The sequence below is a fragment of the Chenopodium album genome, chromosome 2 (assembly GCF_948465745.1).
Source record: "Chenopodium album chromosome 2, dcCheAlbu1.1, whole genome shotgun sequence".
NCBI classification, from domain to species: Eukaryota; Viridiplantae; Streptophyta; class Magnoliopsida; order Caryophyllales; family Amaranthaceae; genus Chenopodium; species Chenopodium album.
The window spans coordinates 33144539-33156050 of record NC_137835.1 but is presented as its reverse complement, the minus strand read 5'-3'; the positions used below and the strand labels follow the sequence as shown (position 1 = coordinate 33156050).

The 11512-nt window shown below is 35.0% G+C and overlaps 1 protein-coding gene across 6 annotated transcripts; it reads left to right on the top strand.

The window, feature by feature from the left end:
• The first annotated feature begins 274 nt into the window (after positions 1 to 274).
• LOC145598037 (clathrin interactor EPSIN 3-like) lies at positions 275 to 8543 on the top strand. Of its 6 annotated transcripts, none has more exons than XM_081654330.1 (15): positions 275 to 479; positions 668 to 703; positions 1196 to 1252; positions 1533 to 1584; positions 1765 to 1844; positions 1939 to 2017; positions 2792 to 2875; positions 2994 to 3139; positions 4406 to 4747; positions 4825 to 4863; positions 5026 to 5121; positions 5213 to 5433; positions 5924 to 6108; positions 6852 to 7617; positions 7714 to 8543. In XM_081654330.1, the coding sequence occupies exons 1-15, from the start codon at positions 310 to 312 to the stop codon at positions 8151 to 8153; spliced, it is 2793 nt and encodes a 930-aa protein (XP_081510456.1). In that variant the 5' UTR covers positions 275 to 309; the 3' UTR covers positions 8154 to 8543. The 6 variants fall into 6 exon arrangements, with proteins under 6 accessions (XP_081510456.1, XP_081510462.1, XP_081510468.1 ...); XM_081654342.1 differs by having other exon boundaries at positions 377 to 479; positions 1125 to 1252; XM_081654350.1 differs by having other exon boundaries at positions 379 to 479; positions 1184 to 1252.
• Positions 8544 to 11512: the final 2969 nt, after the last annotated feature.

The window sequence follows — 11512 nt, the reverse complement described above, 5'->3', positions numbered from 1 at the left end:
AATAATTTTGCCAACTATTGACAAATGCAAATGCACACTATTTTAAACACACCAATATTATTATTTTAAAAGTTTTTCACTTAGCATATTTAAACTTACATCTACATTTAATACCGCTCTTTTAATAAAATAAAATTACGTAGTTTATACTTTCCGTCTAATTTTATAAAATTTGGGGGTGGGCGCGGGCGCGGGCACGGGCGCTCCAACAACTATTACTACTAAGTAAAAAGTTAGCCGAAAGAATAATAAATTCCCAAAAAGTGTGCTTTGAAGGTGCGCTGTCTTCCTCTGTCCATTTTCTCTCTCATGCCCAACTCAACTCGTATAGAAGAAAATAGGCAGAGTTTCTTTGTTCTTCTTTTTCTTCCTAAAATTTGTTTTTCTTATTTTCATTTTTACTACATTCAATTCAATTACTCTTTCAACCCCAATTTCTCTCTCCTACCTTCAGCAGTCAGATCTGACCAAATTTTCAGGTTCTTCATTTCATCAATTTCTTGCTTTACTTTTTAAATTTTTTGAATTTTTTGGCATTTTTCTGGGATCTATGTATTTCAAAATTTTGAATAATTTTTAATTATTTGAATTTCTTAAGATCCCCATTTCTTGAGTCTTGATTATTGTTGTTGAAAAATTTGAATTTGACTTGGTCTTATTAATGCAGCGCTGGGATTCAGCTGGGTCTTGATCTGCTGCTTCGGTACACTCTCTTTTCCTAATTTTTGTTTGATCAGCAATATCTATGTTGCATTTGATTCTTCTTGTCATTTATGAATTGGGTCCTTGATGAATATTATCATTTTCTTAATTTTAATGCTGTTATTTTGATTGTTTGTAAGCCACTATGTGCTAGAATTTCAAATTTTAAGTTGGTTCGAGCTCGAATGATTCAAATTGTGATGTGTTGATCTGATTGTGTGGTCTTAGTTTGGTCGTTTACATTATATAATCTCGACCTTTAAGTGCGTGCCACAAGGCTGTGTTGTAAGCTTTTATAAACGGAGGAAGTATTATTCATTTTATTAATTTTGTCAATTGTGTAATTACTTTATCTTTCCTTTTGGAAGTCTGTTTCATCTGGCAGTGGTATCGATTAATGTCAGTGTTGCAAATTTATACAGTTGTCAGTTTGCGTGATCAGTTTTTGATCAAACTGTATTTTCGAAAATTTTCTGTGCTGTGCCTGTTGAAGGGGAGAGAGTTGGAGCATGTCAATGAAGAAGGCATTCGACCAAACCATTCGGGACTTGTAAGTTGTTTCGAACCTGGTTACCTTGCCATATTTCTTTTTATGCTCCTTGAAGAGGAATTACTGACCTCTTAGTCTTGTAGTTTAATAGTATCCCTACATACCTGGCATCCTAAATGTGTGCATTACCAATTGCTAGTTGGTGTGTGGATCATTGTTTTTGAGTCTTTGCTATGTTCTTCATTCCAACATTTGGGGAATATGCTGATATGGTGAGTAATTATTATAAAATTCATGTTGGACATGCTAAATAATCAAATACCGTTGTTTGCCTTGGCAGAAAAAGAGAGGTCAACAAGAAAGTTCTTAAAGTTCCGTCAATAGAGCAGAAGGTAAACCCTCTCAAATTTTGATTGAAATTTTTATTTTAATTCATGGTAATCAATGTCAGAGAGTCGTGCAGTATGTTTTACCTTGCTTGCTAAATCTCAGTCCTGTCCATTTTTATGGATTTCTAATAGATACTAACGTTGCTAATTCGGGTCTTTGGTTCTCTGGAAGTTTTTCTACAGGTTCTTGACGCTACTAGCAATGAGCCCTGGGGTCCTCATGGGTCACTTCTTGCAGACATTGCACTGGCTACAAGAAATTAGTAAGTCACATTGATTTCCAATTAATCCCTCTATTTCTTTTTCAATGTCGTGGTTGAAAAATGCTAATTTGGTTAATTTCTCACACTTATGCAGTCATGAATACCAAATGATCATGGCAGTGCTATGGAGGAGGTTGAATGATACTGGCAAGAACTGGCGGCATGTTTATAAGGTGGAGGAATTTAAACAAACTTTCTTGATATGTGCTCCCTGTTGTTTTAGTTGTTACACTTTTTACTCTTTGCACTTTGACTATCTTTAATGATTTATACGTGAGGAAAAACGTAGACTTGTGGTATCTTTTTAGATTCTTCTCAATGTATACAACGAAAATGTTAACTAATTATTTTACTTATAGATAATTGAAACTCTAGATATTCACTATCCAAGTTATGCATTTGCAAGTAAAATAAGAGGGTGTATTGGACTGTGTGTTACTGTTGATTGTTTAGGCAATAGAGTACTTGAAGTTAGTATAATGAGTTAGGATTCACCTTACCTGCAACTATTATTTTTGTAGTTTGTTACCAGAGTTGGATGACCTCATATAAAGAGAAGAGGATGACATGTAGAACTCGAGGGGCTTGAAACAATGGTTTACCTTTATAAAATTAAAATTTAAGCACAGAGGTAGAGGGATGTTTGTTTGGGAGGGGGGGGGGGGGGTGGGAGTTGTGTTTGTGTATTTCAGTTCATAAAAATTGCTGATTGTATTATACAAGGGAAAGTGAATGATGGTGATGAGAGTGCAATGGCTTAGTAGGCCAGTTTCTTTCTTAATGAACGGGGGTTTGAATGTCCTATTCAAATTATTAGTATTGCTTATAGATACTGGTTTTTGCTGAAGAATAAAATGATGACTATGAAAGATTTAAGACAATTCTAATCTTTCAATTGGTGTTGCTTGACTAAATTTTGTTGATATGTATGGCATTTATGCTTTCAGGCTTTGACAGTTTTGGAGTACTTGGTGGCACATGGGTCTGAGCGTGTTATAGATGAAATAAAAGAACATTCTTACCAAATATCAGTAAACATTCAATCTTCAAGTCTTACTTTTGATATACATTTATTGATCATTCCATTTTTATTACTACTAGAGGGCCCCTCTTCACTTGTGTGTGATTCTCTAAACCATTTCTCTGTAGACATTGTCCGATTTTCAATATATTGACTCCAGTGGGAGGGATCAAGGAAACAACGTGCGAAGGAAATCTCAGAGCCTTGCGCAATTAGTAAATGACAAAGAAAGGATAATAGAAGTTCGGCAAAAGGCTGCTTCTAATAGGGATAAGTAAGTTAATTTTCAATTGTCATCTACTTTTGTCAAGTAGCAATTTGTACTTGTGGATATAGAGCTTCATGGTCTACTCTGTTCCTAATACATCTTTCGTTCACATTTTGTATGGCCTTTGATGCTTGATATTCTTGCTGCTTTGTGCTACCATTTGAATGTTTTTTATTTATTTATTTTTATTTAGCATAGTTTTCTATGCTTTGATGTAAATACAGAGGTTTGAAATTCTTTCAAAATCTTTGATTGTTTAAACCTTGCGATGTTGGAATCATGATGTAGAAAATGTTGAGAAATTTTGTTCTGCTGTATTATTGTACCTAAATTGTACAGATAATGCTTTTGTGCCAAACATTAACTATATCTGAATGTATAAAAATCTCTAAGTTAAATTTACCTTGGAAGACATGTTCTTGTGCCTTCCAGTTTTTTTGCTAGTTTTTCTATTGTGGAAAACTAGAAATAAGCACCTAATACAGACATGTAAATTAAGTCTCAATTTCCTTATGACAATGTGAGGCTTGTAATTATGATTTGGGCTGCGAACATAATTTATCTGTTGAATACATAAATGACCTACTATTAACACTTGCTTTTCCTTTTTTGTCTAAGCATATCTTGTTATATAGTCATCTGGTATTTATTTATTGATTATTTGATAAGGATTTGTGGATAAAAGGAAAAAACTTATATGCTAACTATTATTAGGCTTAGTTATTGTTGTTGAAATTGTTTTATTGTGTTCGTGCACTATTTGTGTGAAACCCTCCCCCTCCAACTCCCCTGTATTCTTCAGACTCTTGTATTGTTTCGACTCCCTTGGAAGCTTGGATTTGTTTTGATGGAAATTGTTGCCAGGCACTTCAAACTGCACAAATCTGAAGTACCACCACTCTCAACTTAACTACAACATTTCTCTTCGTCCACATCCAATTAACCTTTCTTTGTTTTATTTATCAGGCTGTCTTTAGGTATTTGGTGAATGTAAAATGTTCACTGTGAATTTTCATATACTGAGATAAGGATTGGTTGGTGTATAACTAGTATTTAGTATATTATATCATTCTCCCTTTCCCATATCAGTAGATCCAGGTCTCATGTGTGGTTAAAATGACATGCATAGATATGTACAATTAAGCTGTGCATGTATGGTTGCACACAGTTCGGTGGAAAATTTGTTTGCTCTAAAATGTGGTGAATTTGTTGCTTTTCCGTTTTTGGGCAATTCAGTATGATTGTGTATAGCTAAATTGACTTGTACAACAGGTTTCGCAGCACATCTGCAGTAGGTGGAATGTATCGACCTGGTTCAGGAGGATATGGCGATGATCGGTATGAAGGCCAGGATGAACGCAATGGTTATGGAAGGGAGAGAGAATGGGGCTCTAGAGATGATGAAAGATATGGGCGGTATGGGGATTCCTATAGTAGAGAGGGAGATCGTTATGGGAGAGACTCTGAAGAAAATTATGGGAGAGATAGGTATGGGGATGATGACTCCAGAGGAAGAGCTCGAAGTGATGATGACTACCAGTATGGCTCAAGGGGTAGGAGTTCTGACAGAGATGGAGATCGTGCTTACGATGATGAGGACCGCCATTCAGCTCGGTATGTTTTTTTGTATGGTTATGCGATAGCTATATGAAGCATCCTGTTGAAATTGCTAAGTAATTCTTTCCCTGCAGAGGAAGTACTGGCAAAGCAGAAGATCATAACGATGGAAGGTAAATAGTTGCCTTTTCAGTTCTATTGTGAATCTGTATTGACTTGAATTTTGTTTTTCAACTTCTAATGCTATGAAATCAGTATTATAATTTGATCCTTTTGATCCCTTTTGGTGCTATTTTACCCTCCTTGTGTTGTGGGTGCATTGGTTTGTTCTGCAGGCCTATTGAGCGCAAGTTTTCTGAACAAAATATCGGTGCTCCTCCTAGCTATGAAGAAGCTGTGGGTGTCACTAGAAGTCCTACTGACAGTGACAGGTATTGTAGGCCACAAATTTTGGTGCAACATGTACAGAATTATTTTGTAATTGCCATTTATTTAATTTTTTTTTTTTAAAACTACTTGTAGGGATGGTGAAGCACCAGCTGCCTTAACCCATCAATCATCTCCTCCCACCGTAAACACTGTTGCTCAGTCATCATCCCCAGTTGCTAATACTGCCCCTCAATCATCATCTCCTGCTAATAGTGTTAATCCAAGTCAAGTAAATAATGAGAATGGTGTTCAATCTCATCATAATATGGAAGCTGATACTTTTGATGAATTTGACCCTCGTGGCTCTGTTTCAGGTGCGTAACAAAGTTAACAACTACAATGTGGTTGATGCGTTATCGATACCTTACAGTTATATTCTTATTTATTTATTAGTGCTAATGGCAGCCCTTATAACAATGCATTTCCTTTTTCCCTCAGTCTGAATAAGATGCAAAATTAAAATTTTTAGCCATCCCTGAATAAGTGAATATGGCTAATATCACTCAAGTGGTGCATAAACCAAATGCATGTGAACAATATGTCATTATTAAATGGAATATAATACAACAATTTATACTATCTTCAATGTCTATACAACAGTTTTTAATAAAGGAAGCATAAAGCTCTGTGCTGTATATGTCGAATGTCCTACTTGTAGAAATTGCTATATGGAGCTCTTGTGCTCGCAAAATTCCCGTTTTCCGTCAGCCAAAGTCCACTCATATCCACAATCTTTGTTTTTGGTTGGTCTTAGAATAACTATTATGCAGAGTTTGATATATTATTTTCTATTTTTGCAAACAGCTGCACCAACTATGTCGAACACTGTTGAAATGGACTTGTTTGGGTCTCTTTCAGATGTATTTGCACCCAGTCCGTTAGCTATCATGCCAGCTCCAACAGATGTTTCAGACTTTCAATCTGATTCTGGGAACACTGCTTCTAACCCCTCATTTATTGCAGCTTCGGGGACTAATGTTCCTAACCAGGTAGAGATTTGTCTAGAGATTAATATCCTGTAGGACCTACACATCTAGCTTTATAGAAAGGAAGCTAAGCAGCACTGTTTTTAATTAAAATTTGATATTCGCAAACCTTTTAGTTGGTGATGTTCACTGTGTAATTGAATATCACTTCCACAGTATAGCTTTATATATCTCAGAACTTTTTCATTCTGAGCAATGGTTCTTTTAAATTTATCTTTTTTCTTACCTACTCAACTTCACTCTTTCTGTTTTGGGTTGTCTCAGAATGAACTTTTTGCTTCACATTTTATCATTTTTCTGTCTGTCCCATCATTCTATATTATCTCTTTGTTTAATTTTTTTTTTTTCTTTTTCGATACACTTTAAATTTATAAGACACTAGAATGTACCCATGCTAATGCATGGGTTATATGCATGTGTAGGAAACAAATTAGTATAACTGTATAAGTGGAAGTTACATAAGTGAAAGCTATAGATTTTTTTTTTTTTTTTAATTTTTTTTTTTAAAAAAAAGGAAGTTATTTTTTTTATAGTTAATTATTTAGGGTTATTAGAGCTATTTGGATGTTATTTTTAAAAAAATAATAAATAAAAAAGAGAGAATGCATGAGAGTTGAGAGTTGGGGATTTAGAGTGCTGTGAGGAAGTGTTGCAAAAACGTCTCTTAAATTATATAAAAGATTACAACTAAATAATGATCTTCACATATGGTGACAGTCTTTTTAACATTACTATTATGATGACAGTCTTTTGAGGATCCATTTGGTGATTCACCTTTCAAGGCCATCCCAACAGATGAGGCACCAATTCAATTCCAGAATTTTGCATCCCCATCGCCGTTTCAGCCTGCTGTGAATCCTTCAGAGCATTCTCATCCTGCAGCTCAGAAGGTGGATACTCCTAATCTGGAGTTTGCAGACACTTTCTCAGGCTTAACTTTTAATCCGCCTCCTGTTACTAATGTACAAACTCCACCAAATCAACAGTATTTGCCTCAAGAGCCACAATCCATGCACGATAATGATATACTTGCTGGCATTTTACCTCCTTCTGGACCTCTTCCTCCATCGGCTTCTGTTGGATCTTATCCCACTTCATCAGGTATGCATCCTGCAACTGCTTCACAAGCAGCTTTTCCTCCAACTTCTCACAATTCAGCTGGAACTGGTTTCATGACCCAAGCTGGACCATTTTCCCAAGTCCCTGCTCAGAACTCGGGTGTGCCACCCAGCCACCATTACTCACATCCCTATTCTGCTTCTACTGCTATGAGTTCAAATTTGGCACCTCAAACACCAGCTGGAGCATTAAGTCATCAAAACAATAATTTCATGGGTGATTTTCTTCCACAATCTGGTGCAAACATTCCCTCATCATCAGAGTCAGCTCTCTCAAGTTCTGCAAATGCTTTAGCCCTTGTTCCCCAACAACCTGCTAAGAAGTTTGAGCCTAAGTCAGCTGTATGGGCCGATACATTGAGCAAAGGTTTAGTTAACCTGAACATTTCTGGACGTAAGTATATTGTTCGTGCAATTGATTTATTATGTTTATTATTTCATCTATATGTATTATATCAAAGTACTGAACAATATTTGCCTGCTCTTGCAGCTAGTATCAATCCATTGTCAGACATAGGTATTGATTTTGAATCCCTTAACCGCAAGGAAAAGAGGATGGAAAAACCTAGTGCAACTCCAGCAACATCCAATGTCACCATGGGCAAGGCCATGGGATCTGGTTCTGGAATGGGTCGTGCTGGTGGGGGTGGGTTAAGGCCTTTGCCAAACCCAATGATGGGCCCTGGCATGGGTGGTGGACCTGGTGTTGGCATGGCTATGGGAAGTTACGGGTCTATGAATCAACAACCAATGGGCATGGGCATGGGGGGCATGGGTGGCATGGGTATGGGAGCGGGCATGAACATGGGTATGGGGCAAGGAATGCAACAACCCAATGGTTTAGCCCCTGGATCAAACATGAACAATTATAATCCCATGATGGGAAGAGGTGGCTACCCACAGCAACCATATGGTGGTACATATCGATGATTGTGGTCTTCCCCTATGTAATCTGCATTTCTGAAGTAATTTGATATTCTGGAGATCATGCAGTACCTGTAACAATAGCTGGGTGAGCAAGCATATATACGTGATAATTCTTTATTCCTATCTCCATACATGATCTGATTTGATGCTGGCAACTGTACCCAATTCCCTGTGATGATATCAAGAATTCCCCTTATTATATACACTATTCGAAAGCAGAGGGAAGTAAAATTCTGTTTGATTGAGTTTTGTTGTTATTATTTTTTTGTATGATGAGAGTTAGCCTACCTCAGGCTTCACAATATTTGTTTTATTCTTGGATCACATAGAATTGAGATGTGGTTTGTCCGCCACACAATAAAAGTATTAATGAATGAGAATTATTTTATTGCACATTGCCGGAATTGGGATTTTGAATCACGAAGGTGAGTAAAGTGAGTAAAAGAAAGAGCATTCAAAAGACAAATCCTTTCTCAATAGAGTGGTTTTCGAAGGAGAAAATCCCTTTCATTTCTTGAGGGAGAATCGTTCAGGGGGAGTATATACAATATACAGTAATATAGTTACTATCTAATGTGATGTGAAATCCCTAAAAGAAAAGGTTCCATTGATTTCCTTTCCGTATGGCCGGTCAATCCTTGACAACCCTACAACAAAGAGTAAAATGTCAAGCCCTTTCTCCATTGAAGAAAAAGCATGCGCTCAAAATACCTCATAAAAACCTACCACTTCCTTAGAACAATGCTAAGGGCTTGTTTAGTTCATTTTAATTTTGCTTATTTGAACTGATCTGATCTCATTTGATTGTGATCTGGTTTGATTTGATCTGGTTGTTAGATTTGACCGAACATTGACCTTAAGTGTACGAAATAATAAAGGAAAAAAAAGTATCAAGTGGGGGTTTTGTTAGATTCGTAATAATGCATATTTTATTAACACGTAATTTTTATAGTTTTATTCATTATGAAATTAAAGATATGTGGCGGTTAAAAACTGCATATAAAACGATAATCTAATCTGAACTTATTTTTTCTAAAATAAGTAAAAATAAATTGAACCAAACAGGCTTAACTTATCGCTGTCTACTAAAATAATCTAATGTTTTTAATGTCAATGTTCTAAGTTGTTGCAAAAGATTGTGACTTTGTAGAGCAATTATGGTTTTAAGTCAACAAAAACTTAATACTGATAATTAATTTTTAGCTAATAAGAATTATTTGGACTTTCCATTTCACATTAAAAAACATACATATATTATTAGTAGAAAAATTTGTCAAAATAAACTTTTTAAATGCACCATTTAACCTATTTTAAACATCTTGGCAGAATAAAACCTTATTGTGAATTTTTTTTTGTTGAATACTCCCTCCGTTTTTAAATACTTGCTCCATTTCTCCATGCGCGGAGTTTTAGGAGAAATTGGAGAAAATAATAAAATATGGAGGTAGTGGGGTGGGTGGAAGAATAAAAAATTGTATAAAGTAAAAGTAGTGGAGAGAATTAGAGGAGAGAGAATATGAAATTAATATAATATGATTTATGTTGGGTCTACTAGGTGAGAAAAATTAATTAAATATTGTAAAAGCTTTCCAAATAAGGAAATGGAGCAAGTATTTAAAAACGGCTGAAAAAGGAAAGTGGAGCAAGTATTTAAAAACGGAGGGAGTACAACATAATGCTAGAGGAGATCTCGGCCACTGGTGGAGGTGGGTTGCCGATGATGGGGGTTTAAGGCGGTTACTCCGTTGAGGGAGGCGGGTTGCTCCCAGGAGAGGGGTGGTTGGCTGGTGCCGTTGGTGGTGGGGGCGGTAATTTTTGTTTTTGTTTTTTTATTTTAATTTTTTTTAATTTATGAATTAATTTTATTATTAAATTGTTGAGTTAGTGATAAAGAGTAATTTGAAGAAATTAAAGGTTAATTAAGGGAAGTAGAGATATTAGGTTGTATTGTCTAGCTAATTAGAAGAAATTAATTTTTGCATAAAAAAAAGAAGAAATTATAGGTAATTAATCACAATAAGATTTTCTTTTGCCAAAATGTTAAAAATTGGGTTTTCTTTTGCCAAAAAGCTTGTGAAAAAGTTATATTTTATTTTATTTTTCACAAAAGGGTGTATTTAAAAGGTTTTTTTTTTTTTTTGATAAATTTTTCTTATTAGTGCGATAAATAGTTGCATTAACTTAAATTTGGGGAAGATTAATAATTAATTTTAATTTAATGATTTTTGACTTTTACCACCAAGAAAAATCTAAAAGTGTTTTTTATCACCAAAACTTTTAAAAGTTTTATTTTACCACCAAAAAAATAAATAAATTTTGTTTTACTACATGTCGTCAAAAGCCTAACGGGGTTTTTTAAATTCTTTGATTTTCTTGCCAAACACATGATCTTTAGGGGTTTTGGGGGGCAATTTGGTCTTTGGAACCAATCTGAGGTCAAAATGGACAAAAATGATTGAAAATGCATCCTTTTGTGTGTTTTAAAATACCAGAATTTTTTTGAAACACGAAAAATGAGGCATTTTCAATCATTTTTTTTTGTCAATTTTGACCTCAAATTGGATCCATGGGACCAAAATGACCAACCCCCTAACTATAGGACCAAAATGACCCCCTAAACTTGTGAAGAACATGATTTGCGCACGAAAATCAAATTTTTTTTTATTTAAACTGTTAAATAGAAAATATTTTTGTGGTAAAATAAAAACTTTTTAAAATTTTTGGTGATAAAAAACAATTTGTATACTTTTTATTTGGTGGTAAAAGTAAACAAATCCTTAATTTTATGTAGCAACATGCTCATTGGCTTTATTATAAAATTGCTACTTTTTATTTATTTATTTATTTATTTTTATGGTGCAAATACTTCTTTACTCCGTATTTTGTTTGGTGTTATATCCGGTTCATCCATTGGCTCAATTATGAATGGTTAGGTTCCAAATCTTCCTATCCCTCCCCAATTGTCAATGTAGGGGATCGAACGAACAAACATTCTTTTTCACCAAGTGTAGTAAAAAAATACTACTATGCCAACAACCAATTCGTGCAAATACTCATTTATGAATTTCATTTTAGGCCTTGTTTGGTTGCAATGGGAAATAACTTCCCATGGTATGTTACAATTCATTGAAAGTTATTTCACTCATGTAATTCCTAGGAATTCAGTCTAATTTGTTAGGTAGGCATTAGGGAAATTATAATTCATGGTGTAAGCGTCGTTTGAAATGCGCCTATGTTAATCATGTATGAATATGCTTGACACTCGTAGGAAGTGGGAATTGACATATACGATTAGACACAACAATTATGGACAAGGAAAGTAGGGAGCCACCAACAAGTTTCTAAGGAACTTGTAATAAACC

Coding starts and splice junctions, on each gene's coding strand:
- LOC145598037 (XM_081654330.1), top strand. CDS start 310: ATGCCCAACTCAACTCGTATAGAAGAAAATAGGCAGAGTTTCTTTGTT. Junction 3,140..4,405: donor GCTGCTTCTAATAGGGATAA/GTAAGTTAATTT, acceptor CTTGTACAACAG/GTTTCGCAGCACATCTGCAG. Junction 7,618..7,713: donor TAACCTGAACATTTCTGGAC/GTAAGTATATTG, acceptor CTGCTCTTGCAG/CTAGTATCAATCCATTGTCA.